This window comes from Amphiprion ocellaris, chromosome 23 (assembly GCF_022539595.1).
Source record: "Amphiprion ocellaris isolate individual 3 ecotype Okinawa chromosome 23, ASM2253959v1, whole genome shotgun sequence".
NCBI lineage: Eukaryota > Metazoa > Chordata > Actinopteri > Pomacentridae > Amphiprion > Amphiprion ocellaris.
This window is the reverse complement of record NC_072788.1, coordinates 23634803-23658638: the sequence shown is the minus strand read 5'-3', so window position 1 is coordinate 23658638 and position 23836 is coordinate 23634803. Positions and strand designations below refer to the sequence as shown.

Genomic DNA, 23836 nt, shown 5'->3' with positions numbered 1-23836 from the left:
GAGAAGCTCGATCCGTCTCTGGGAGGTCTAAAAAAAGAGAAAAGTACAGTGATCTCAACCTTTTCCTGTGTAAACACAGATCTGTGTAGTGTGTAATGCTTTATATCTGCTCTGGACAAACAAAACAAAGTGTTACAATAGCGAAAAGGGAAGCGGAAGAAGGCAAAGAAAACAGAAACGCATGCTGGAAACTACAACAACAGGACAACACGCTCAACGTTTAGCAAAGGAACGCATCTGTGTCCTCGTCTTGGTCTGTTTTTCAATCATTCTGGAGAAAACATGTCCTGATGAGGGGGGTTCTGCATGTTCTTTCACTGTAAAATCAAGAATTCCTCTAATCTGGGGATCAAAAATGAGCTCAACGAATGAATCTTGTGGTTGATCATCGTGTACTGTAATAAATTAACATAAAATACAGTCAAATCCTAATAGCTTTGGATTGTTTTTACAAAATACTGTTAAATTTGATTCTTTTTTGGAGTCAAAAACAAAAAATATGCATTAACAACTGACACTATCAAGACACCTAACATCAAAAATCAGACAGAAATCAGAAAAGAAAAATGAGACACAAAATGATAGAAACGATACATAAACCAACAAAAAAATTTGATAAAAATTACATGTTAGAGCTAAAAGCTAAAAAGGAGACACAAGACAACCAAATAATACACCAAAGGATTAAAATAACACACAAAGCAACAAAAAAAGCAACATAATTATAGTTACAGCCATTGATTACAGCAGTAACACAATTGAAATACAGTTAAAACGTTACACAGTAAAGCTCAGTAAAGCCTCAGCACCAGCTACCTGCCTCTTCAGAACTGATTTTAAACCTTCTCCTCCAGCTTACTGTCACCACTGTCCAGTCAAGTGCGACCTCTGGTGGAAATTATCACTAACAGCGGGTTTATTACAAAGCAGAATTTATTATTATTTTAGTTTTTCTCAGTCGCTTTGGTTCATTTCTCAGATCAGAATTGAAATTCTCAAAACTGCTTGTTCAATCTTCACATCATTGTGTCACTTGTGCACATCAAGTTATCAAGTTAAAAATTAGTGATGTGGAGGTCAAAAGGTGAGCGAATGTGGTTTAATTAATAACAGTGTTTAGTATTGAGGGACTGTTGGAAATCTGGTTGAAATATTAGTTATACGTGACTCAAAACATCACTTTTATCAGGTTTTCATCAAATTCAGCCCGGTTAAAACCAGATGTGACAGGTTTTGGTTTTGTTCTTCCTGTTTTCATGATAAAAGGGCATAAGAACGAAAATAATTGAAACACCAGCAGATTATTTTCATCATATCAATTAAGAAATACTTTAATAAGGTCTTAAAATGCACTAAAATATACAACGCAAATAGTTACAGTTCACTTTTTTTGTGTGTTTTTGCAGGCAAATCTGATATTCAAACACTGGAGATGTGAATAAAAAGGTCTTTATTTGATCATGTTCTAGTTTGGTCCTCACCCAGGTACACTTTCTAGGATTTTAAAGTCATGACAACATCAAAATAAATAAAAATATAAAACACAGTGCACAGATATAGAAGTTCATAGGCTTATTAGCAGTGCTAGCCGTGTACCTCTGCTTTAAATCTATTGCTGCAATAGTTTGATTTTAAAATAAACAGACATCTTCTGTTGAACAACCATATATTGCTTATTTCTTTCTGCAAATCTGCTCCTGAAACCCACAAAAACCCAGAAGACGATGGTTAAAAACCCAGCCGATGCGTTTCAGCTGTTTCCTCCAAAGTAAAAGCCCCAAGAAGGTCAACAGGTGTCATTTACTGTGTTCATGTGTTAGTTTGCATCAAAAATATGTTTATCCAGGAGATTGGTAAAGCTATTAAGGGGAAATCTGGATTAAAAGTCGTAAAATATAACTCTGGGTTCATGTTTTTCTGACTCATTTTTTTCCCTATTTCTTGGTGAAACATTTTGTGACATTGTGAAGAAAGATCTATAAAAATAATGTTTATTGATAGTTTTTAAGACATTACAGTTGAACCACAGTTCCTTGGACTCATCACAATTAGATTCAACTCCAGAACTTCATTTGGTTCTTTCTGAGCCACTCAGAGGTGGACTTCCTTGTGGTCTTTGGGTCTTTGTCTTGCTGCATAAACCATTAGTGTTGAGCTTTAGGTCATGAACTGATGGTGGATGTTCTCCAGGAGGATTTACTGATAGAGAGCAGAATTCATGGCTCCATCAGTGATGACAAGTCGTCCAGGTCCTCCAACCATCACACTACCACCACCATGTTTCACTGCTGGTATCATGTTCTTCTTGTGGAATGCAGTATTAGCTTCACACCAGATGGAACGGACCCATGTCTTCCAGAAAGTTCCACCTTTGACTCATCAGTCCACAGGATATTATCCCAAAGTCTTGGAGCTCATCCAGATGTTTTTTTGTAAATACCAGATGAATCTTTATGTTCTTTTTGGTCAGTAGTGGTTTGATCCTTCCAACTCTCCCATGGATCCATTTCCTCCCAGAGTCTTCCTTATTGTAGAATCATGTAGATGGATCTTAACTGAGGCCAGTGAGGTCTGCAGATCTTTAGATGTTCCTCTGGTTCTTCTGTGACCTCCTGGATTAGATGTTGATGCTCTTGGAGAAATGTTGGTGGTTGGTCCACTCCTGGGAAGGTTCTCCACTGTTCCATGTTTCTCCATTTGTGGATAATGTCTCTCACTGTGGTTCTCTGGAGTCCCAGAGCCTCAGCAATGGCTTTGGAACCCTCCAGACTGATGAATGTCAATGACTTTGTTCCTCATCTGTTCTTGAATCTCTTTAGAACGTGGCATCATGTGCTGCTTTTTCAGAGCCTTTAGCTACTTCACAATGAAGACAGGTTCTATTTAGTGATGTTTAGGTTCAACAAGCCTGGCAGTAATCATATGTGAGTGTGGATGGAGAAACTGAACCCAACGGATGAATGAATTTGATCATTTGGTAGCTAAGGGGGGCAATTACTTTTTCACATTGGGCAAGATGGGGTGGGCAGTATTTTTCCTTCAATAATGAAAACCATCATTTTAAAACTGCATGTTGTGTTTTCTTGGGTTATCTTTGACTTACATTAAGGTTAGTTGAATGATCTGATCCTTCAAAAACTTATCTGGTAAATCCTCCATCTATGTACGACTTCTCTCAGCCTTCTGAATAGCTGTCGGTCCTTTCTAGCCTCGTTTATTTTCCTATTGTGGTCCTCTCACCCGAACAGGATCGGCGTAAAATGTGTAAAATTATAAAAAGAGATGGCAGAGGGGATGCAGAGCAGAGAAAAGCAGCCAAGCAGGAGCTGAAACTGATTCTGGCTTCAACAGGTAAGCAGATGGAGTTTGACGGGACACACAGGTAAATCTGGCAAATTTCAGCAAGGAAACTCTCCATTAAAGAGTCATTTCTATTCCGTTTGCTGCTCCAGGATCAGATCTGACAGCACGTTGACGTCGGTCTCTGCTGGGTGACACTGCAGCACCAGAGTCACCATGTTGTCCTGACCAGAGAACACCTGACAGAGCTGCTCCCTCAGAGCTGCTGTTTCCTCCAGACTCCTGTCCACAGCTGGACCTCCGTGCTGCCAGCCCCTCCGCTGTCCTCGCTCTCGACCCCGGCCGCCTCCGTCCACAGCGCCCCCTAGCGCTCGGTCCCGGAAGTTCAAGACCTCGGTCTGGGAGCGAGGAGCTCTGGAGGGAGGGAACGCTGAGGCCGAACCAGCAAAGGAGTGATTCCCTGGATGAGGCGTCCTGAAAGGATAGGATCGTTTATCTCAGTACGACGATGTAAAGAAGTCCATCTGCAGAACAAATTCCTTTCATTTTTATTCAACAATGTCTTTATTACTAATTAATCAGTGTGCAGAGAAAAAAAAGACGTTGCTCTCAACCAAATCCCTCACGTTTTACAAAACAACACAAATAACACACAAAAGTATTAAAACAAGACATAAAACAACAGAAATGACATGAACGGATAAAAACAAGATACAAAACAACACTAACAACACACAAAAGGATAAAGACAAAAAAACCCCACTAGTAATCCACAATAGGACAAAAACATAACATAAAACAAGGCAAAAAACACACAAAAAAGACACAAAACAACATTAAGAACACAAAAATATGAAAATAAGACACAAAACAACACAAATAATACATAAAAAGATAAAAGCAAGACACAAAACAATACTAAAAACACAAAAAATATGAAAACAAGACACAAAACAAGTCTAATAACACACAAAAAGATAAAAACAAGTCACTGCAACATAACACAAAAAACCCATAAAAATGACACAAAACAACACAAATAACACACAAAAAGGATAAAAACAAGACACAAAACAACATTCATAATTCACAAAAGGCTAAAAACATGACAGAAAACAACACTAATAACACACAAAAAGGATAAAAACATGACACATGGACACAAAACAACATTAATAACACAAAAAATATGAATACAAGACACAAAACAACATAAATAATACACGGAAGGATAAAAGAAGACACAAAAAAACACACAAAAGGAAACAAGTAACACACAAAAAACCCTAATAGCACAAAAAAGGCCACAAACAAGACACAAAACAACACAAATGATAAACAAAAGGATAAAAACAAGACACAAAACAACACAATAATACACAAAAGGCTAAAAACATGACACAAAACAACACTGATAACACACAAAAGGCTAAAAACAAGACAAAACAAAACCACACATACCAAACAAAAGGAAACAAACAGCACACAAAAACGCTAATAATATAAAAAGGCTACAAACAAGACACAAAACAACACAAATGATACACAAAAGGATAAAAACAAGACACAAAAAACACAAATAACACACAGAAGGACAGAATTTCAGTTTCTAGCTCTTCTTTCCAAACACTGTTGTCAGCTATGATTTTTCCTTAAACAAGTGTTGGTCAGAGTTGAGTCATTCGCTTCACATTTGCACTGAGAAATGCAGAATTTTGTGTTTTTTACATAATGTGGTTTCTGCAAATGGTTTATTTTTGGCTGTTTTTTAAATGACACGTTCATAATTAAGAGACTTTGATGAAATAACATGATTTCAGGCTTGGAGTTTATTAAGTTTACAAATGAAACAGGACGTGAGAGATGAGTTGAAAATCCAGTGATTCTTTCTGTTTCTGGCTCTGATAAATAGTGTAAATCTAGTGATTTTTAAAAGAGAACCTGCTTCTTCAACCTGCTGGCTGGTTTTGGGGTTCAGATGGTTCAGGAGATGATTTATCTTTTAGAAAGCTGCACTAGTACAAGCAGACTAAAGTGCTTTTGTCAATTCTTTCAAAGTAAAAGTCATTTAATATTCCATACTTGTTTGGTTTATACTGTGAAACGTGTAAATAAAATTATTAAAAGAAAGGAATATTATGACATAAAAGACATCACCTGTGCTCTGAACGCAGGAAGTCGTCCAGGTGAGGTCCTCCTCTTCCCAGAGGGTCGTCAGGAACCATGAAGTGATCTCCCACAAACGTGTACTGCAGGAGTCTGGCGAGGGAATATCTCATTCATTTAATACATATAGATACACAGACATATATACTGTAAATATTTATAGTAAAACTCCTATTAGGACCAGACATATTAAACACATTCACACACAGTACTTCCCTTTAAGACTAGACTTGAGTACACTTTATCTGAATGGCTGAAGTACACATGAAGAAGGTGACCTCAAAAATATGTAAAATGCCAAATAATATCCACAAAATGACCAACACAGCTGCAAAATAAGACACAAAATGGCAACAAAGAGCCGCAAAATGATGAGAACTAGATGTGAAACTACCAAAAGCTGAGCCGGAACAGACGCGATACAACCAAAAGAGAGGAAGAAAGGCAGCAGATGCATGAAATTACTCAAATTGGATGCAAAACAACCAAAATCTGCATCAAATTAGTTTGAATTAGTGCAACAGGAATGGGCTGCTGTGACAGCAGAACAATGTAAGAAGCTGGTGGAGAACATCCAAGACGCATGGATGCAGTCATCAGAAACAATGGTTATGAATCAGTACTAACTCCTGTGTGGATCATGAAACTAAAACAGACAGAAAAGAAAACATGGAATCCTAGAAGCTGTTTGTGGCAGAACAATGCCATAGTTACTGATGGAAGAACTGAAGAGATTTTGGTTATTATCAAGAAAACCATGGAAAATGTCTGATATCAGCTCTTAAATGAAACTCTTATCAGCTATTTCTGTTATCTTTGTTCAAACAAATGTACCTGTACCTTGATAATATTATATATCAAAATTTCCCTGAAATTCTCTGGACTGGTGTTTTATTTGTATTTCAGTTTATAATAGATGCATGATAAGCCTTCAGACAACTCAAAGCTTATGTTGTCATGGATCTTCTTGAGAAAAAATCATGCAAAAACTTCCACCTAAACTGTGGAATCTTGCAAAATCCCACAGTTTTACCCCAGCGACTTTTTGAATTATGAATCTTTGAAACTAAACCTCAAGAAAAAGTTAGAATCATGTAGAAACAACCTAGTTTTATCATTTAGTGCTACATCAAAAACTTCTTAAAATCAGCTTCGGAGCTGGAAAATCCACGTTTTAGGACAATTCAATCGCATTCTTTGAAACTTTTCTAAGGGAACGTCTTCACATCCACTGAAAACATAATAAACAAGAAAAGCACTCAGAGAGCACAGTACTCTGCCAAGGCTGCTCAGTTGTATGATTTCCGACGGATGAAATCTTTCAAAAATGTGTGGTCCACAGCAGTGGATTTGTAGTAGGATAGCCATGATGAGATCGTGAGCAGTCAGCTGATGTAGTGTTCACTTGTTGTCATGGTTACAGTGACGCTGTGCAGCTATCTCACAATGATACAGAAATCTTTAACAAATCCGTGGATCCAGACTATAAGCCGCATCACTGCCAAAATCTAATCACAAAATGACGTGAAACAGCAAAATGAGATGCCAAATGAACTCATAAAAACATAAAATGACCAAAGTACGACATGAAACAACCACAAAATGACGAAAAAAGGCCAAACTGGGACATAAAAAGACATAAAACTACCAAAATGGGACACAAACTAGCACAAATGCAATTGTGTGACCTAAATATGTAGCAGGCGGCGGGAATTGATGGGACTCAGAAACACCCCCACAGTTTAATCAATTATTCCTTGTATCATTTCGGATGGATAAATAAATCCACAGCGATGGATTTGTAGTAGGATCGCAATCATGTGATCATCAGCAGGCAGCTGACGTAGTGTTCACTTGTTGTCATGGTTACAGTGACGCCGTGCCGCTACCTGGCAATGATACAGAAATCTTTAAAAAACCCGTGGATTCAGACTATAAGCTGCATCACTGCCAGAATCTAACCACTTGGTCCTTGTGTCATTTCTGACCTTCCCTGAAAATTTCATGCAAATCTGTTGGTCTGTTTTTGAGTGATGTTGCTAACAGACAGACAGACAAACGAGCACCGATCGTCACATATCTCCGCTGTGTTCTGTGGACGAGACATTTCGTGAGTTCATCAGCTTGTAGTTGCATCATTAATGTCATTAGCAAAATCGTGAATACAATGAAGTCCATAAGGGAGAGCAACACTGGACTCTCGTGACTTCTAGCAGCAGATGTGAAAAAGCTGCCACGTCTAATTGTTTGGCGGTTCAGTGATGGTCTTTTTCTCCCTCTCTGATGTCAAAATGTAAACTCTCAGTGTGTACCTCTTCTTGATGATGTCCCTCCACACAGGAGACTCGTCTGAGAGGTCTCTCAGGTTGTCGTTGGTTACGATCACGCCGTCCGTCTTCTGTGCATGCTGCAGTATCAGTCTGCAGAAACGACAGAAAAGAAGACAAAACGCCTCAGTGGTCGTGTTCGTCGTGAAGTCACCTGATGTTTTTACGCTGCAGTCGCAGTAAATTCTCACTCCTGCTTTGAAAACAAACATTGACTGATGTCGGACGTCTCTGAGAACAACCAGAGTCCGTCTACCTGTCGTCGTACGAGCTGATCCTCTTGCCCTGGACCTCTCTGGAGGGCGTGTAGGAGAGCAGGCCCACCTTCTGCAGCTCCGTCAGGTAGTGCTGCTCTGAGAGACGGAAACAAACCACTTTCAGTCTGTGCAAAGTGGAAAACACGCCCACACACAGTCGGCGAGCACAACCGCAAGAACACGAGCGACAAGCCCTGATTTACTGCGACTAAAAACAGCAGCAGCTCGTTCTCTCTGCAGCTGCAACACTCACGCATGGAAGGAAAGAAGCAGATGTAAAGTTTAACAAAGAGCTGCAGGAGCTAATGGAGGAAGTTAAGTTCTGAAGAAAAACAACCATGCAGGTTATTGTTTCTGTTACATCTGAATGTGGTACTTAAAATCTACATGAGCATAGATAACTGCAAGTCTGTCTATGGCAGGGGAGTCAAACTCATCGAACTTCAGGTTCCACATTCAGCCCAGTTTGATCTCCAGTGATCAGTAAAATCACAGCATAATAACCTATAAATAACCACAATTCCTAATTTTTCCTTTGTTTAGTGCAAAAAAAGTACATTCTGAAAATGTTCACAACAATCTGAAAATTGTTAAGAAAAATAAGTTCTATTTCAGCAACATTCAGCTTCAGTTTATCATTGACACATTACAACTTCCAGATCATAGAGTGTCGACAAAGGAACACAACATTTAGTCACTGGTATCTGGAACTGAATGATATAGTATTTTACTTTAAAAAAGACAAAAAAAACCCCAACAAAAACAAGACAAAATGAGACAAAACGACAAAAGCGAGAAACAAAATGAGACAAATGACATGAAACAAAACAAAAAGAGATAAAAAAATTTGACAAAAATGTTACAAAGTGACAAAAATATGGACAAACAAGACAAGAAATGACAAAAGCATGAAACAAAATGACAAAAACAATTCATTAAACAATGAATAAAGCAAAAGACAAAATGACAAAAATGAGGCAAAAAACAGAAGCGAGACAAAAAATGACAAAAGCGTGAAACAAAACAACAAAAGCGACACAAAACAATGAATAAAGCAAAACACAAAATGACAAAAATAAGGCAAAAAACAGAAGTGAGACAAAAAGGAAACACAAAACGACAAAAATGTGAAACAAACAAGTCAGACAAAAAAACCCCCAAAAACCTGACAAAATATTACGAAAATGAGACACAAAATGACAAAAGAACAATGAATAATCTAGTATTTTACTTTATGATGAAAACAACTTGTCATGGTCTAGAAATTATTTTAAATTTCTAGTTTTACAAATTTACAATTAAGTCTTCTCTGTAATTTTTACACTTTACAAAGTCGTCTTGGACCGGATTGGACCCTCTGGAGGGCTGGTTTTGGCCCACGGGCCGCATGTTTGACACCCCCGCCTATTGGAATTAAATGTGTAAATGTATGCACCTAAATAAAATAATAAATGTGTATTTCTATCATTTCTGTCAGTGAAACAACCAAATCTCCTTGTCATATGTAAAATTTGACTGCTTCTGTTGTCTTATGTGATGGGAGATGAGTTAAAGTTTTCCAACAAGCAAATATTCTCTCAGACGTGAGAATAACGGGACGTTAAATGTGTAGAAGTGCACAGTTTTTGGTTGAGTCTTCAAATCTGAATGTTTGTGCAGCAACAGCTACTGACGGATCAACTGCCTTTTAATCACTGACTTTTTTCATGAAAAATGAATATTAATGCAACCAGAATGTGCACAATTAGCTCCTATTTACAGACACTGAAATTCACTTCACAGGTTTGTTATTTACTGAGATAAAATCTCAAGAAGGTGAAAAAAATGAGAATAATTGCCAATTCAACTCTACAGTAAATGGATATTTTTTGAGTTTTCTCTGTTGATCAGACCCAGTTATAACATAGAAATCAACTGGACCTCTTTCACTGATCAAAACGACTTATTAAACTACTATTTAGCTGCAGTATTTACACTCTGCGAACTACTACGAACACCGTTAGTGTGAGTAGATGGAGATATGAATCCACCTTTGTTCCTGGGGTCGCTCTTCTGCCTCCACTGTGGCAGCAGAGCGCTGATGTCTCGGTGGCCTCGGTCCCAGAAGTGCTGCACAGCCAGAGCGATTCCTCGACAGGAGAAGAAATGACCCAGACCGTGGCTGTGGAAAACATGGAACAGCATGTGTAGAGTTTAACAATAAAATCTGAATGTTATCACAGTTCACTGGGTCTTTGATGTTACTCTGGATCTAATATTAACACAATATGAAGCTTGTATATCTGTCTGTTTTGAGGTGGTAAATGGAAACGTAGTGCAGGAATACCTCAGATTGAATGTTTCTTTAAATATTTTAAACTGACCACTAATCAGACTGACGTTTATTGATAATTCGCATCTCTTTCTGCAATTCTGCAAAGATGAACTAGATTCTAAAGTTGAATATCAGTTGATTTTCAGACACCTGTGTGTCTCTCTGAACTTTGGAAGCTTCCTCGTGGAGTTTTTGACCACTAGAGGTGCTCTAAAGAAATGATTTTATGAGTGTTTTGATTTGACTGGTGACGCTGCTTTCATGCTGTTCTGCTTTACTGACCGTTGGAGGCAATGATGTACAAAGAAATGCACCAACAGAGGCAGTGGACTAGACGGCATAGATGTAAAAATGTAAAAAAAACGGTTAGAAACACAGAACTTGATTTTATCTGTTTGCAGTGAAAATCCACTGTGGAGCTATAACTTCACAAGCCATAAAATCCCCCAAAAAGGAGCCTATAGTATATCAGCTCAAATAAAAGATGTTAAAATCATAAATGAATGAAGGAAAACATCTATACAACTGTCCAGATACACATTCTTACATTTCAAATCAGACAAAAACAGCTATAACTGATCAATACAAAAAAATATCACACTGGACAGAGTTGGATAATAGACTAAACCAACACAACCAGCCATTAATATGCTAAATCAGTACAAGATAAAAGAACATACTGGAAGAGATACTGCCAGTAATTAAAAATCTGTCAAATGAAAAATAATAAAATCTTCACACAGCCTTCCATAGGTTTTCATTTCAGTTCAATCCAAATGCTGACAGTCACTGATGGAATGTCTACAAGTTGAAAAAGTTCACTTGACAAGTGAATTTAAGTGTTTGGTTATTGCATTTTAAAATGTCATTTTTAGAACAAAGACTAACATCGATCTGTCTCTATCTATAGAAAGAAAGAGATGGATTATATAGAGATAGCTAGACAGATAAATTATATAGGGATAGAGCTAGATAGAGATTACATAGCTAGACAGGGATTATAAAGAGATGTATAGACACAGAGATTATATAGATGGAAAGAGATTAAATTGATATTATATAGAGATAGACTGAAATGGATATATAGCGATAAAGGGATTATATAGATAGACAGAGATTACATTGAGATATACACAGATACAGTATATAGAGATGTAAGGATAGGTAGATTGACAGAGATGATATACAGATGTGTAGAGATAGATTGGCAGAGATTATATAGAGACGTATGAAGATAGAGATATTATATAGCTAGATAGAGATTATAGAGACATAGAGATAGACTGATAGAGATTATATAGAGAGATTGAGATGATAGGGAGAGATAGAATGTGCCAGAGGGAGATTATATAGCTAGATAGAGATCATATAGAGATACATTATATAGAGATGTATAGATGGGTAGATATAGATAGCTAGATATAAAGGCAGAGATGCACAGAAATAGAGATTATGTAGAGACAGAGAGGTTTCGTGTCATACTTTCTGCACTCTGCTGTAACTCCCACCTCATAGCCACATTGCTGGCGTCAATGATGATCGTCCTCAGTTTGGGATCTCCGGGTTTATCCGTCAGCTTCAGCTCGAAGGGCGTCTGCAGGCCTTCGAGGAACCGCTGCTCTCCTGTCACCACCACCGAGGACGAGAAGCTCTGTCGGTCTCTGTTTCTGGTGGGAGACGAGTCTTTACCGGTGAAGACGGGAGGACGAGGAGCCTGGAGCGCTTGCTTTAAGGCAGGCTGGGGCTTTGGATGGTGGTTTGGTTTAGAGGTGGACTGACTGGGCCAGTAGACGGTTTGCTGCTTGTTGGACTGCAGATTGAGTGGGTGATCCACGGATGAGGGATAAGTCGGCATGGGAGGCCCTTTGACTTCAGGAAGGATGATTTGTGACTTTGATGTGTGGTGCTGCTTTGGATGGGACGTGTGTTGACTCGACGGCTGGGTGTTATTCACCCAAGCAAATATATCTGGATCTACTTTAGGTGCGACGAGGTTCATCTGTCCTCTCTGACCAGTTTCACTCCTGTTTGCGGCTATAAAAAGCTCAGTTTCTGCTCTTGCTTCGTCCTTCTGCAGCACCACGTCGTCCATCTCCCTCGGCTCGTCCCTGAAGGCGTCCGTCTCCTTGCTGCCCTCCCTCTGCAGCTCCAGGAGCAGCTCGTGGGTGGATCGATCAGGAAACATGTTGTAGGCTTTGGCCACGTTCTGCTCGTCGTACCCACAGCTGGCTGCAGCTTTCTTCAACACTCCTAGGACAAAGTCTTCCTCTTGTTCCATCTCCTCTGCACTGCCCTCTCCTCCTTCAGCTTCTCCATTACTGATCTTGACTTTATCTCCTCCTGCTGCTCCTTCGTCCTCCCTGTGCTCCGTCTCACAGGGTCGGTTCCTTTCGGTTTGATTCATGGCGTCTTGATGTTTTGGTTCTGGGACACCTGGACTGTTCTGCTCGCGGTCGCTGCGATCCTGCGCCTGCTGAACCAAGTCCAGAATCTGCGAAGCCTCTTTGGGTCCCGTTCGGGCGAGGACTCGCTTCACGACGTCCTCGCTGTAGCCCATGGCTGTGAAGAACTTCAAGAGAAGCCAGAACTCCTTTCCAGTTGACAGCTGCACCTCCTGCTCTACATCGGCTCCATCTTTCTGCCGGGTACCTGACGTTTCCACGTCTTCTCCCACCTCCTGAGGAGAATGTTTGGGTCTTTCTTCAGCTCCCTCTGCCTTCCCTCTGCTGCCCGTCGAGGAGGACAAACGCCGGAAGAAGGAGTCTTTACCTGCAGTCGCCCCTTCAGCCCAACGATCAGGTGTTTGTTTGTCCCATCGATCCTCTGCATCCATGTGGGACCTTTCCTGGGTTTTTGCATGAGTCGGCATCGGGTTCGGGTTTGATCCGAGCCCTGATTCTTTCACCAAATCCAGCAGGATTTCCTTCACTGACACTGGAAGCACGAGGAGATCCAGGATGTGTCTGTCCTCCCATTTCTCCACCAGAGCTTTAAAGGCCCGGCGTGAATCCAGGGATTCGCCTGAACCTCTGTCCAGGGCCTCGGAGCGTCGGGACTGTGTGCCCTCATATCGCTCCACCAGGTCTGTGATGAGAGAATAGGCCCGGACCACCGGCTCGGCTAAACCTGATATCAGCAAGAAGCCTGGAGAGCCGACCTGGTTTGGAGAGAAAAAGACAGAATGACAGAAAAATAAAAACAAGACGGCGTTCAGACTGAAAAGCCAGGTGGTAGAACAATGGAAGCAGCTGCATTACTACCATGCTGCACTACTATCACCTCAGTAAGCTGTCCTACATCGTACTAACGCCAGATCATAGGCTGGTTTTTATACATTTTATTTATTTTACTTTAGTTCATTTATATTGTATTTTGATCCTTTTTAAAGTGTATGCCGCTAATACGAAGGTGAGAGAGAAACGTCTTTTCAGTTCCTCTGTATAACCTGGATATATACAGAAACTGACAATAAAAATCTTCTATTCTTCTATCGATGAGTGCTGATAAAAGGAGTTGTCATGAGAAGTTTGTAGGTAAATTTAACATCATATCCAAAATGGAGAATGACACAGTTTGTCCATATAATGTGATAAAACCTGGTAGGACACGGTGTGTCCACAGAAGGACCTGAGGACTGAACTACGAAGCAAGTTTCACATTTCTTTGTGTGAGTCGACTCGACAAAACCTCAGTCAGAGATAACGGGTATCAGGAAGGTGGTTATCAACTTTCTTAGTTAACTCAGACTTCCTGCTTCAAACTCTGTTCACATAAAACGAGTTGTTTAGCGCGTCTTGTAACTCTTCTTCTGCAATAAATGAATCGACGGTGTTCAGCTGCTTCAGCCAACAGGTTGTTTTAATGGAGGAACATAAAATATATGACAGTAAAAAGCTGCTATTGCTGGAATGCTGATAGAAAACGGCTAAATATGTGTTAATATATTTATTTACTGATCAGTGCAGCTGCACACTAGAGCTGTCAAACTATAAACTTCATATATTTAAACATGACATTATATTGATCCGCATGTAGGTCGGACTCTGCCTCATAATGAAGGAAATCAGGTTAATTTGTGGCCAAATGAAAGTGGAACTAATGTCACTGATTGAATAATCTCTGTGATAAATACTGATAAACTCATCGATAGTCCCTGTGAAGGAAAAATGACTCTTTGCAGCTGTTACCTGACATCATCCCAGATTATGTTCAGACAGGCAGATGGTGTAGGAGGAAGACATGCCAGGACTCTCTGCTCTGGTCGAGGTCAGATATTATCTATTCTGATGTGACTAAGCAGACTAGTTGTCTCCATGTTGGTCTGTAATCTAAATCTGAATCTTCTCCCAACTACAATCTAAACCCAAAGATCAGAGAGAATCCTCAGAACTGATGCTGGCATTGCTTGCATGAACTGCTGCTCTGTTGGTGTCACTTCTCCTGATATCAGTAAACTTTACTCACAACCTAAATCATCTGAGTCTCTAGCTGCCTCCTCATCCTCTCTCGACCTCGCTGAACTTCCACAACAGTTCCTTCAGAGTAATCAGACCAAGCATGAAAACATATTTATACCATTTCTGCATCACCAGCTGAATATATGTCGGGTTTCCATGGCAACATGATGCATACAGGGTGTTATACTGTAACTACAAGGCTTCATTCAGTGGTTTTAGTAACGTACAGATCAATAGGTTTGCAGATAAAACATTTTCCCTCAGCTGAGAATCTGGATCTCTCATAAATAATCGTCAGGAATCGATTTGGTTGAAAGGAAACTCTTTACAGCCGATTTAAATCTGAAACTCTGAACAGAACCTGCTCCACAGCCAACACCTTCCTGACACTGAAAACTCCGACTTTAGGTACAAAATTCCTGCTAACACACTAATCTCTCATCAGCCCCCCAAGGCCTTTTTCTTCTGACCTCTGTTCTTGGATTCTTATCTGACACACCTACAAGCTGAGCTGATTGAAAAAAAAATGTTTTGCATAAATGCAAATCATGTAAGGGGAAAAAAAAGGCCAATCAGACTCTGAGACAGGACTTTACAGCTGCGTAAAGTTGTCCTCTGACAGAACAGTGAGCATGTCACAAAGTCATTCAGCTCTCTGGTCAGTTCTCTGTTACTGATTTAGCCTCATGTCGTCCTGCGGGTCAAAACTGACCCGTTTGAAAATGTGGGAAAAAAATTATTTTCACAGTGAAACTTCTGATGTCCACATTTTCAACATTTTTGGGAAATTTTTTAACATTTTTTGGTGGAAAAAAAGAAATGCTGAAAATGTTTCTTAAGAACATTAACTAAAAAAAAAATCAAACAAAATCCAGCGAATTTCACTGGATTTTGGTTGATTTTTTTAGTTAATGTTCTTAAGAAAATAGAATTAGAATTAGAATTAGAAGTTTTGCTGATATATATGTAATCACTTTAAATATCTTTACTCATTTTTTGGAAGATTTTTGCTCATTTTTTGAAAACAAGAACAAATATTTTCTTGTCAAATTTGGGGGATTTTTTTTTAAAAATAAAACCTTTATGGGAAACTTTTAAGGAATTATTGGAATTTTCTTCCTGAAGATCTTGCAAATTTTCATAAATTTGTGGATTTTTTTTTGCTGAATTTTTGGAACAATATTTTTTGGTGCCCGTAAATGAAAACAACAGGAGGGTTAAATACAGAAAAAGCTTCGGCAGACCGACTTCACGCAATAAAAAGACTCCGCTGACAAACTCTCACAAAAAATGAAACTGTTGCATAGAAATGTCCACTTTAAGGGACATGTATTCATACAAACATCAACATATCACGTTAAAAAAACCCTTTAAATCTATTTAAAGTTGGCGAAGAAACACTAATAATCCATTTAAAGTGTCTACAAGTACAAACTAATAGTGAAAAAGAAAGTTCTAAAAAATGCCATGAGTTGTATATTTGCAATTCGGGTTAATAATAGATTAAAAATTCCCAGCGACAACAAGATTTTACTTCTTAACCGATGACGCAACACAGACATTGACTAATAATGTATTTTCTCAGTGTAGTAACACAAAAGTCATCCCTAGATATCACATTATTACTCAATATCACTGTTAGGACATCATACTGGAAATGATTCAAGGTTTTAAAGGCACACTGCCTGTTTTAATGTTTGCTTTTCCACTTTGTCATCTTATTTAGAGCGACACGTTTCCCCATTTTTACACTCTGACAGCCGAATTATGCAAACCTGTATCAGATTATGTCCTTTAATGCACTCTCAGTATGAACTAGAGCCGAGGATTTGCTTCTTTTCTTTATTCTAATGGGCAGAATTTAAAGTTAATATCCTGTAATTTGGACTGACGGTTAAAATCATTGCTCAGTGTTTTCATTTAACCCTCCTGTTGTTTTCATTTACGGGCACCAAAAAATATTGTTTCCTTTCTGAAAAAAAATCCAAAAATTCAGCAAAAAAAGTTGCCCAAATTTCTGAAAATTTGCAAAAACTTCAGGAAGAAAATGTCAATAATTCCTTAAAAGTTTTATTTTAAAAAATCCCCCACATTTGAGTAAAAAATTAGTAAAAATCTTCCAAAAAATGAGTACAAAATATCTAAAGTGATTACATATATATCAGCAAAACTTTTAATATTTTCTTAAGAACATTGACAAAAAAAATCAACCAAAATACAGCGAAATTCGCTGGTTTTTGGTAGATTTTTTTTGCCAATGTTCTTAAGAAACATTTTTAAAATTTATTTTTTTCCACCAAAACATGCTCAAAAATTTCCCAAAAATGTTGAAAATGTGGACATCAGAAGTTTCACTGTGAAAATTTTTTTCCCCCGCATTTTCAAACTTTAAAAACGGGTCCATTTGACCCGCAGGACGACACGAGGGTAAATGAAAGTTGATTAATCTGTAATTAATTGTTAATAATATACACTTACCACTATAAGTGCGGAGGTGTTTTTAATCAGGCTGTCCATGAACAGCCCTTTGGCTCCACAGAAAACGCAGTGAAGGACCCCCGGATACGAAACCTCCTGCTGCTCCTCCTGGTTCACAACGCCCTTCACAAACAGCTAAAAGAGGAGAAACAGGTGGTTATTGTTGTGTTACTCAACTTTTACCATTCTAGGACATTTAATTTTGGAGTTTTTGGCGCCAGCTCTGTTAATTGTGGTTTCATTTTCTCGACATTACAGACATTTTTCTTCATAAAAACTGTCCGAACTAAAAGGAAAACTAATGGATTTTTGTGTTGGATTAAAAATCAAAACATTATGTGTGAATATTTGTGGGACAAAAGTCTTTAGTTCATCATTTTATACGTTTATCATGTTATACCACCAAAAATCAAGTAGATAAATTAAGAGTTTTCTGATAATTCTTGATGTTTTTACTGGTTTGTTTGTAGGTTCCTTGGCAACTCTAATCTGCATTACATGAGAGACATCCAGTAAAATATCAAGCTCTTTGTTTGTAGGACTAATCCCAAGTAAACCGCAGCACTAATGCAAACAGAAAACACTTGATTCTGTGTTATTTACGTTGTGTTCTGGTCGGTCGGGTTGCAAATGTCGGATATTAACTGCAGTTTGCCAGAAATTGTTAAAAAACATCAATAAAAACATCAGGCAGGATGTGCTAACAGCATGTTTCCTTCAATAAATTAAGTCATGATTTAAAAACTGCATTTTATTATCTTATAGGAACATTTTAGTGAGACAAAAATGCGAAAATAGAAGATTTCTATAGGGGGGTAAATACTTTTTTACATGGGGCAAGATGGGCTGGGCAGGATTTTTCCTTCAATAAATTAAATCATGATTTAAAAGCTTACATTTATTATCTTATATTAAAATTAGTTTGATGATCTGGATCATGCAAATGTGACAAATATAGGAAAATAGAAGATTTATATGGGGGGCAAATACTTTTTCACTACACCGTATGTCTACGACTGCAGGTCGGAAACACCTGTAGTTATTTGCATTAACATTCATGACCAGTCAGATGGATTATCTCAGGACAGCTAAATGTCACTGGTGGTGTTTATCTTTTTCATTTCTCAGGGTTCATGATTCAAACGTTGGATTCTGGACTCATAAATGTGTGTTAATGTGTTTTCTGTTGTTGCTGGATGGATTACTCTAGACGCAAGAAGTGACACAGAAATCACATTAACATGAAATATAATTGGATAAACTCTGAGCAGAGAGGAAGTATATCTACATGTAGTTTGCATTTCAGAGCTACTTCATCAGCAGCTGAAGGAGGAAAGTGAATTTGTTTCCTTTACAAGAACTGAGTTTTTGCTCTGTCATTCTGCAGGTTTGACTGAAACTCCACTGACTAATCAGCTGAGAAAAGCTTCTGGATGAGTCATTTTCTAGGAGCGCTGCCCTGACAATAACTTCTTACTGAGGCGGCACCTTTTCAACTGAAATGAAAGTTAAACCTCCAGGGATTTAAGTTCTACTACATGACAATCAATTTTGAAAAATACTGTAATATTATAAAAACAGGATTTTAAAAAAAGTATTATATTATTGTTTTATTCCTTAATATAACTTAAAAAATAATGGCAAATACCTGTACAATGGTTCGATTTTATTTATCTGTAATTCAGTTAAACAGGAAAAATGTATTTTGTTTATTATACTTTCCTTAACATAATTGCTTTTTTCAGATAATAGCAAATATCTGTAAAATAGTTATTATATTTCACTGATTTTAATGCAGTAAAAGTACTGTAATTTTACTGTCAACTAATAGCAAATTAAGACTTTATTCTGTGGTTTTACTAGTTATTATCTGTAATTCAATCAAATATTAAAAAACCTGTAAAATAATTTTAGTTATTATAATAGTGTTTCAATTCCTTAATATATATAGAAAAATTCTTTCAAAAAATGGCAAATATCTGTAAAATAATTAAATTTTACTGATTTAAATACAGTAAAAATGATGTATTTTATGGTCAATTTTTAATTAGTAAATTAGAAAAAAATGTCAATTAATATTTTCTTCTTCGGTTTTACTAGTTATTATGTATGATTCAATTAAATAGGAAAAATTTTTAAAATAATTTGATTTATTATTTTATTGTTTCAGTTCCTTAATATAAAAAAACTTTCTTTTAAAAAATGAGAAATGTCTGTAAAATAGCTATGTTTTACTGACTTAAATACAGTAAAAGTACTGTAATTTTATGGCCAACTAATAAATAGTGAATTATTAAAATTAGCAAATGAATAGCTTTTCCTGGTGTTCTACGAGTTATCTGTAATTTAACTAAACATTAAATCTGTAAAATTATTTCATTTATTACACTGTTTCAATTCCTTAATATAACAGTTTTTTTTAAATTAATGGCAACTATCTGTAAAATAGTTATATTTTACTGATTTAAATACAGTAAAAATTGTGTATTTTACAGTAAATTTTTAATTAGCAAATTAGAAAAAAAATGTAAATTACTATTTTTCTGTGGTTTTACTAGTTATCAGTAATTCAATTAAACAGGAAAAATCTGTAAAATTATTTTATTTATTATAGTTTGAATTCCTTATATATAAAATCCTTCAAAAAATGGCAAATATCTGTGAAATAATTACATTTTACTGATTTAAATACAGTAAAAGTATTTTACTGTCAACTAATAAATATTACCAAAATTAGTAAATAAATATTTTAGTCTATAATTCAATTAAACAGGAAAATTTTTTTAATATAATTGTTTCAATTCCTGAATTTCAAAAAAAGGCAAATATCAGTAAAATAATTATATTTTACTGATTTAAATACAGTAAAAATGGTGTATTTTACGGTCAATTTTTAATTATTAAATTAGAAAAAACTAACTTTATACTTTTTTCTGTGATTTTACTAGTTATTATCTGTAATTTGTTGCTTCAATTCCTTAATATAAAGAATTAGGGTATAAAGTGAAGGTAAAATAAAATAATAAAATAAAATTAAGTGAAATAAGACAAAAACATAAAATGCAATACAGAAAAAAATCACAAAATATACAAAAGTGATGCAGAAATGTGTAAATGACATAAAAAGGTGCAGATAAGTTTATAGTTTTACTGGTTGAAATGCAGTAAAATTACTGTCATTTTACTGTCAACTAGTAAATAGTGAATTACAAAAAGTAGTCAATTAATATTTTTATCTGTAATTAAATTAAAATGGAATAAATCTAATAATTGTGGAACCAAACGGATTGTAAATGGTTCTGGTGATGATAAAGTTGTTTGGTAAACAACATAAACAATAATAAACAGTACATATTTTTCACATTTATGTAATAAAGAAGCGTGCTCTTACTTTGGCAGCCTCCACGTTGCTGCTCGGCCCTCGGAGCTTCAGCCAGATCTGACCGTCGTCTCCGGGAGGCAAACCGTCGGCCCCGATGCTGAACGTCACCCTGAAGATTCGCTCCACGGAGCCGTGGATGGAGGTCAGAGATCCTCGTAGCATCCCGGCACACGCAAACTCATCCTCCACCTCCGGGTTTCCTCCTCCAGCTTCACTCCTGTCTGTGTCCATCCCTCGTCCTCAAACCGGCGGCTGGAAGTGGAACATCCTGAAACAGGTTCAACAAGAAGATCTGTAGATGAACTGGAGTTATAATCAATTCTCCAGGATTAAAAATGACGTTTTACTGATGCAGGTCGACTCCCAGACATCTGAAAAACACTGAGAACCATCTGATGGGAGTAAAATTAATAGAATAATAAAAAATAAATCAATGAGCTCTCACAGAAACAGTTCAGAAGCCAGAAAGTAGACTACAAAATAAAATACTTTTTATCAGCTTTAAACTATTTTTTTAAACCACTGACTGCTCTTTTACCTGTTTCTTAATTTATTTTATTTACTTTAGCTACTGTTCTTACTTAAAACGGTTTTACATGTTGACACTGATATAATGTCCACTTTAAAAAAAAAACTATTTAGAAAAAAATTTGAATAATTTTTACATTTTTTTACTGCATTTAAATTTTTTAAAAGTTGTATTTTGAAGGAAAATATTTTCCCTCAATAAATTTAAGATATTATCAAGTAAAATTACAGAAATATAATATTAATTTATACGTTGACTGTAGAATAAACAAACAAAAAACAGGATAAAACTTTCCACATTACTAATATTACATATTGTTTTAAAGTATTTTTTAAGAAGTTTTAAAAATTATTTTAAAAATTATATAGAAAATAATATTTTTACTATATAAAATATGCATTCAAGTAATGGCAAATATCTGGATCTATATCTGTTTGTGATTTTACTAGTTATTATCTGTAACTCAATTAAACATGAAAAACCTATAAAATAATTTTATTTATCATTTGACTGCTTCTTTAACATAACAAAACAAATTTCAATACCTGTAAAATATTTATGTTTTTATTGATTTAAAAAAAGTAAAAATACTGTAATTTTGCAGCCAATCATAAATTAAGACAATTTTGTCTTACTGTGTGTAATTTTATTAAATAGGGAAATTCTGTATTTTATTTTATTTGCACTTTTCAGCCATTACAGAAAATATCTCTAATTATATTTTTAAAATGAAATTTAGTAAATTAATATTGCTGTTTTTCTGTCATTTTAGTTATCTGTAATTTAATTAAACAGAGAAAATCTGTAATTTTTACATTTTATTTAGTTATTTTATCATCTTTATTATCATTATTATTATTATTGTTGTTATTATTCAGATTTTTCAACCATTATGCAAATACCTCTAAAATAATTATATTTTTTAAGTATTACTGCTTTCCTGTGATTTTATTAGTTATTATCTGAAATTTAATTAAATAGGGAAAATATTTAATTTAACTTTTAAAAGAATTTTTCAATCCTTGCAGACAATATTTCTAAAATATTTTAAAAATTAAATTTAGTAAATTAGTATTAATGATTTTGTCCTTTTTCTAGTTATCTGTAATTTAAATAAACAGAGAACACTTTTTTACAGTTCATTTACTTATTTTATTATTATTATTATTATTATTATTATTATTAGCATTTTTCAACATTACAACAAAAATGATATTTTTAAAATACATTTTGTAAATTAGCATTACTGTTTTCCTCTGATTTTACTTATCTGTACTTTGATTAACTATTAAAAATCTGTTTTTTCTATTTTATTTATTTATTTATTTCTAGCATCTTTAGCCCTTACAGAAAATATGTCTAAAATAATTATATTTTTAAAATTAAATATTGTAAATTAGCATTACTGGTTTCCTCTGATTTTACTATTTATTATGAATAATTTAATTAAATAGGGAAAATCTGTTTTTTTAATTTTATTTACTTATTTTATTATTATTGTTAGCATCATTATTAGCATTTTTCAACCCTTACATCAAATATCTCTACCAGAATTATATTTTTTAAAAGATAGTATGTTTACTGTGATTTTAATAGTTATTATCCGTATTTTAATTAAAATAGGAAAAATATGTAATTTTGTTTTATTTTCTAAAGCATTTTTTAAAAAAATTACAGCAAATATCTCTAAAATAATATTTTAAAATAAATTTTGTAAATTAATATTACTGTTTTTTCTGTGATTTTTCTCATTATTATCTGTAAATTAATTAAATAGGGAAAATATTTTTTATTTTATTTTTAAAATATTTTTTCACTATAATCACTAAAATAATTATATTTTTAAAATTAAATTTTGTAAATCAGCATAACTGGATTCCTCTGATTTTTCTAGTTGTTTTCTGTAATTTAATTAAACCAAGAAAATCTGCATTTTTTTTTACATTGTACTTACTTATTATTACTGGAATTTTTATCAATTACAGCAAATATCACTAAAATAATTATATTTTCAAAATTAAATGTAGTAAGTTAGCATTATTGTTGTCCTGTGAGTTTGTTATTTAAAAGAGAAAATCAGTAAAATAGCAGCAAAGTGCTCACAAATTGCAGATAAACACAGTTTGTAGAGAACAAAGCTCAACATTAAAACCTAAAACTCTTCAGTAGTATGAAGTGTAAACCCTCCAGACATCTCTTCTCTCTCTCTTTAGTAATCGAGGCTGTAGTTCCAGACTGTTTCTGGTCTGTTTCAGTGTTTTAACAACAGATTTACGGTCACAACAATGCAGGGAAAAGGAAAGACAACGGAGACGCAGCGCGTAAATGTGGCCCGACATGAAAACACAAGAAACCAAGCAGGAAGCTGATAGAAAACTCTCCCCAGAACAAATCTTTTACACTTTTAAACCGGATAAAAGAGTCGAAATAAAGTCATTTTTCTGTTTCTGTGCGGGTTTCTTACGTGAGCTGATCTGAGCGCCGCAGTCCGAGTTTCGTTTCCAGCTATTTGGAGGCGCAACTCGCTTCCGCAAAACACGACAACAAGCAGCAGAGAGCGGAGTCCACAGTTGAACACATGTTGCAACGATTCCGCCGCTCCGGTGGGCCGAGGTCACGGAGCCTC

General features: G+C 35.7%; 1 protein-coding gene across 1 annotated transcript; it reads right to left on the bottom strand.

Annotated features, from left to right (window-relative positions):
* Positions 1-1315: 1315 nt before the first annotated feature.
* khnyn (KH and NYN domain containing) lies at positions 1316-23814 on the bottom strand. Its single transcript, XM_023295074.3, has 9 exons — positions 23675-23814; positions 20691-20949; positions 17300-17434; positions 11873-13521; positions 10081-10211; positions 8050-8146; positions 7779-7886; positions 5458-5559; positions 1316-3774 (listed from the first exon to the last, which is right to left on the bottom strand). Exons 2-9 carry the CDS (start codon positions 20910-20912, stop codon positions 3432-3434), a joined length of 2787 nt encoding a protein of 928 aa, XP_023150842.1. The 5' UTR covers positions 20913-20949; positions 23675-23814; the 3' UTR covers positions 1316-3431.
* Between the last annotated feature and the right edge of the window lie 22 nt (positions 23815-23836).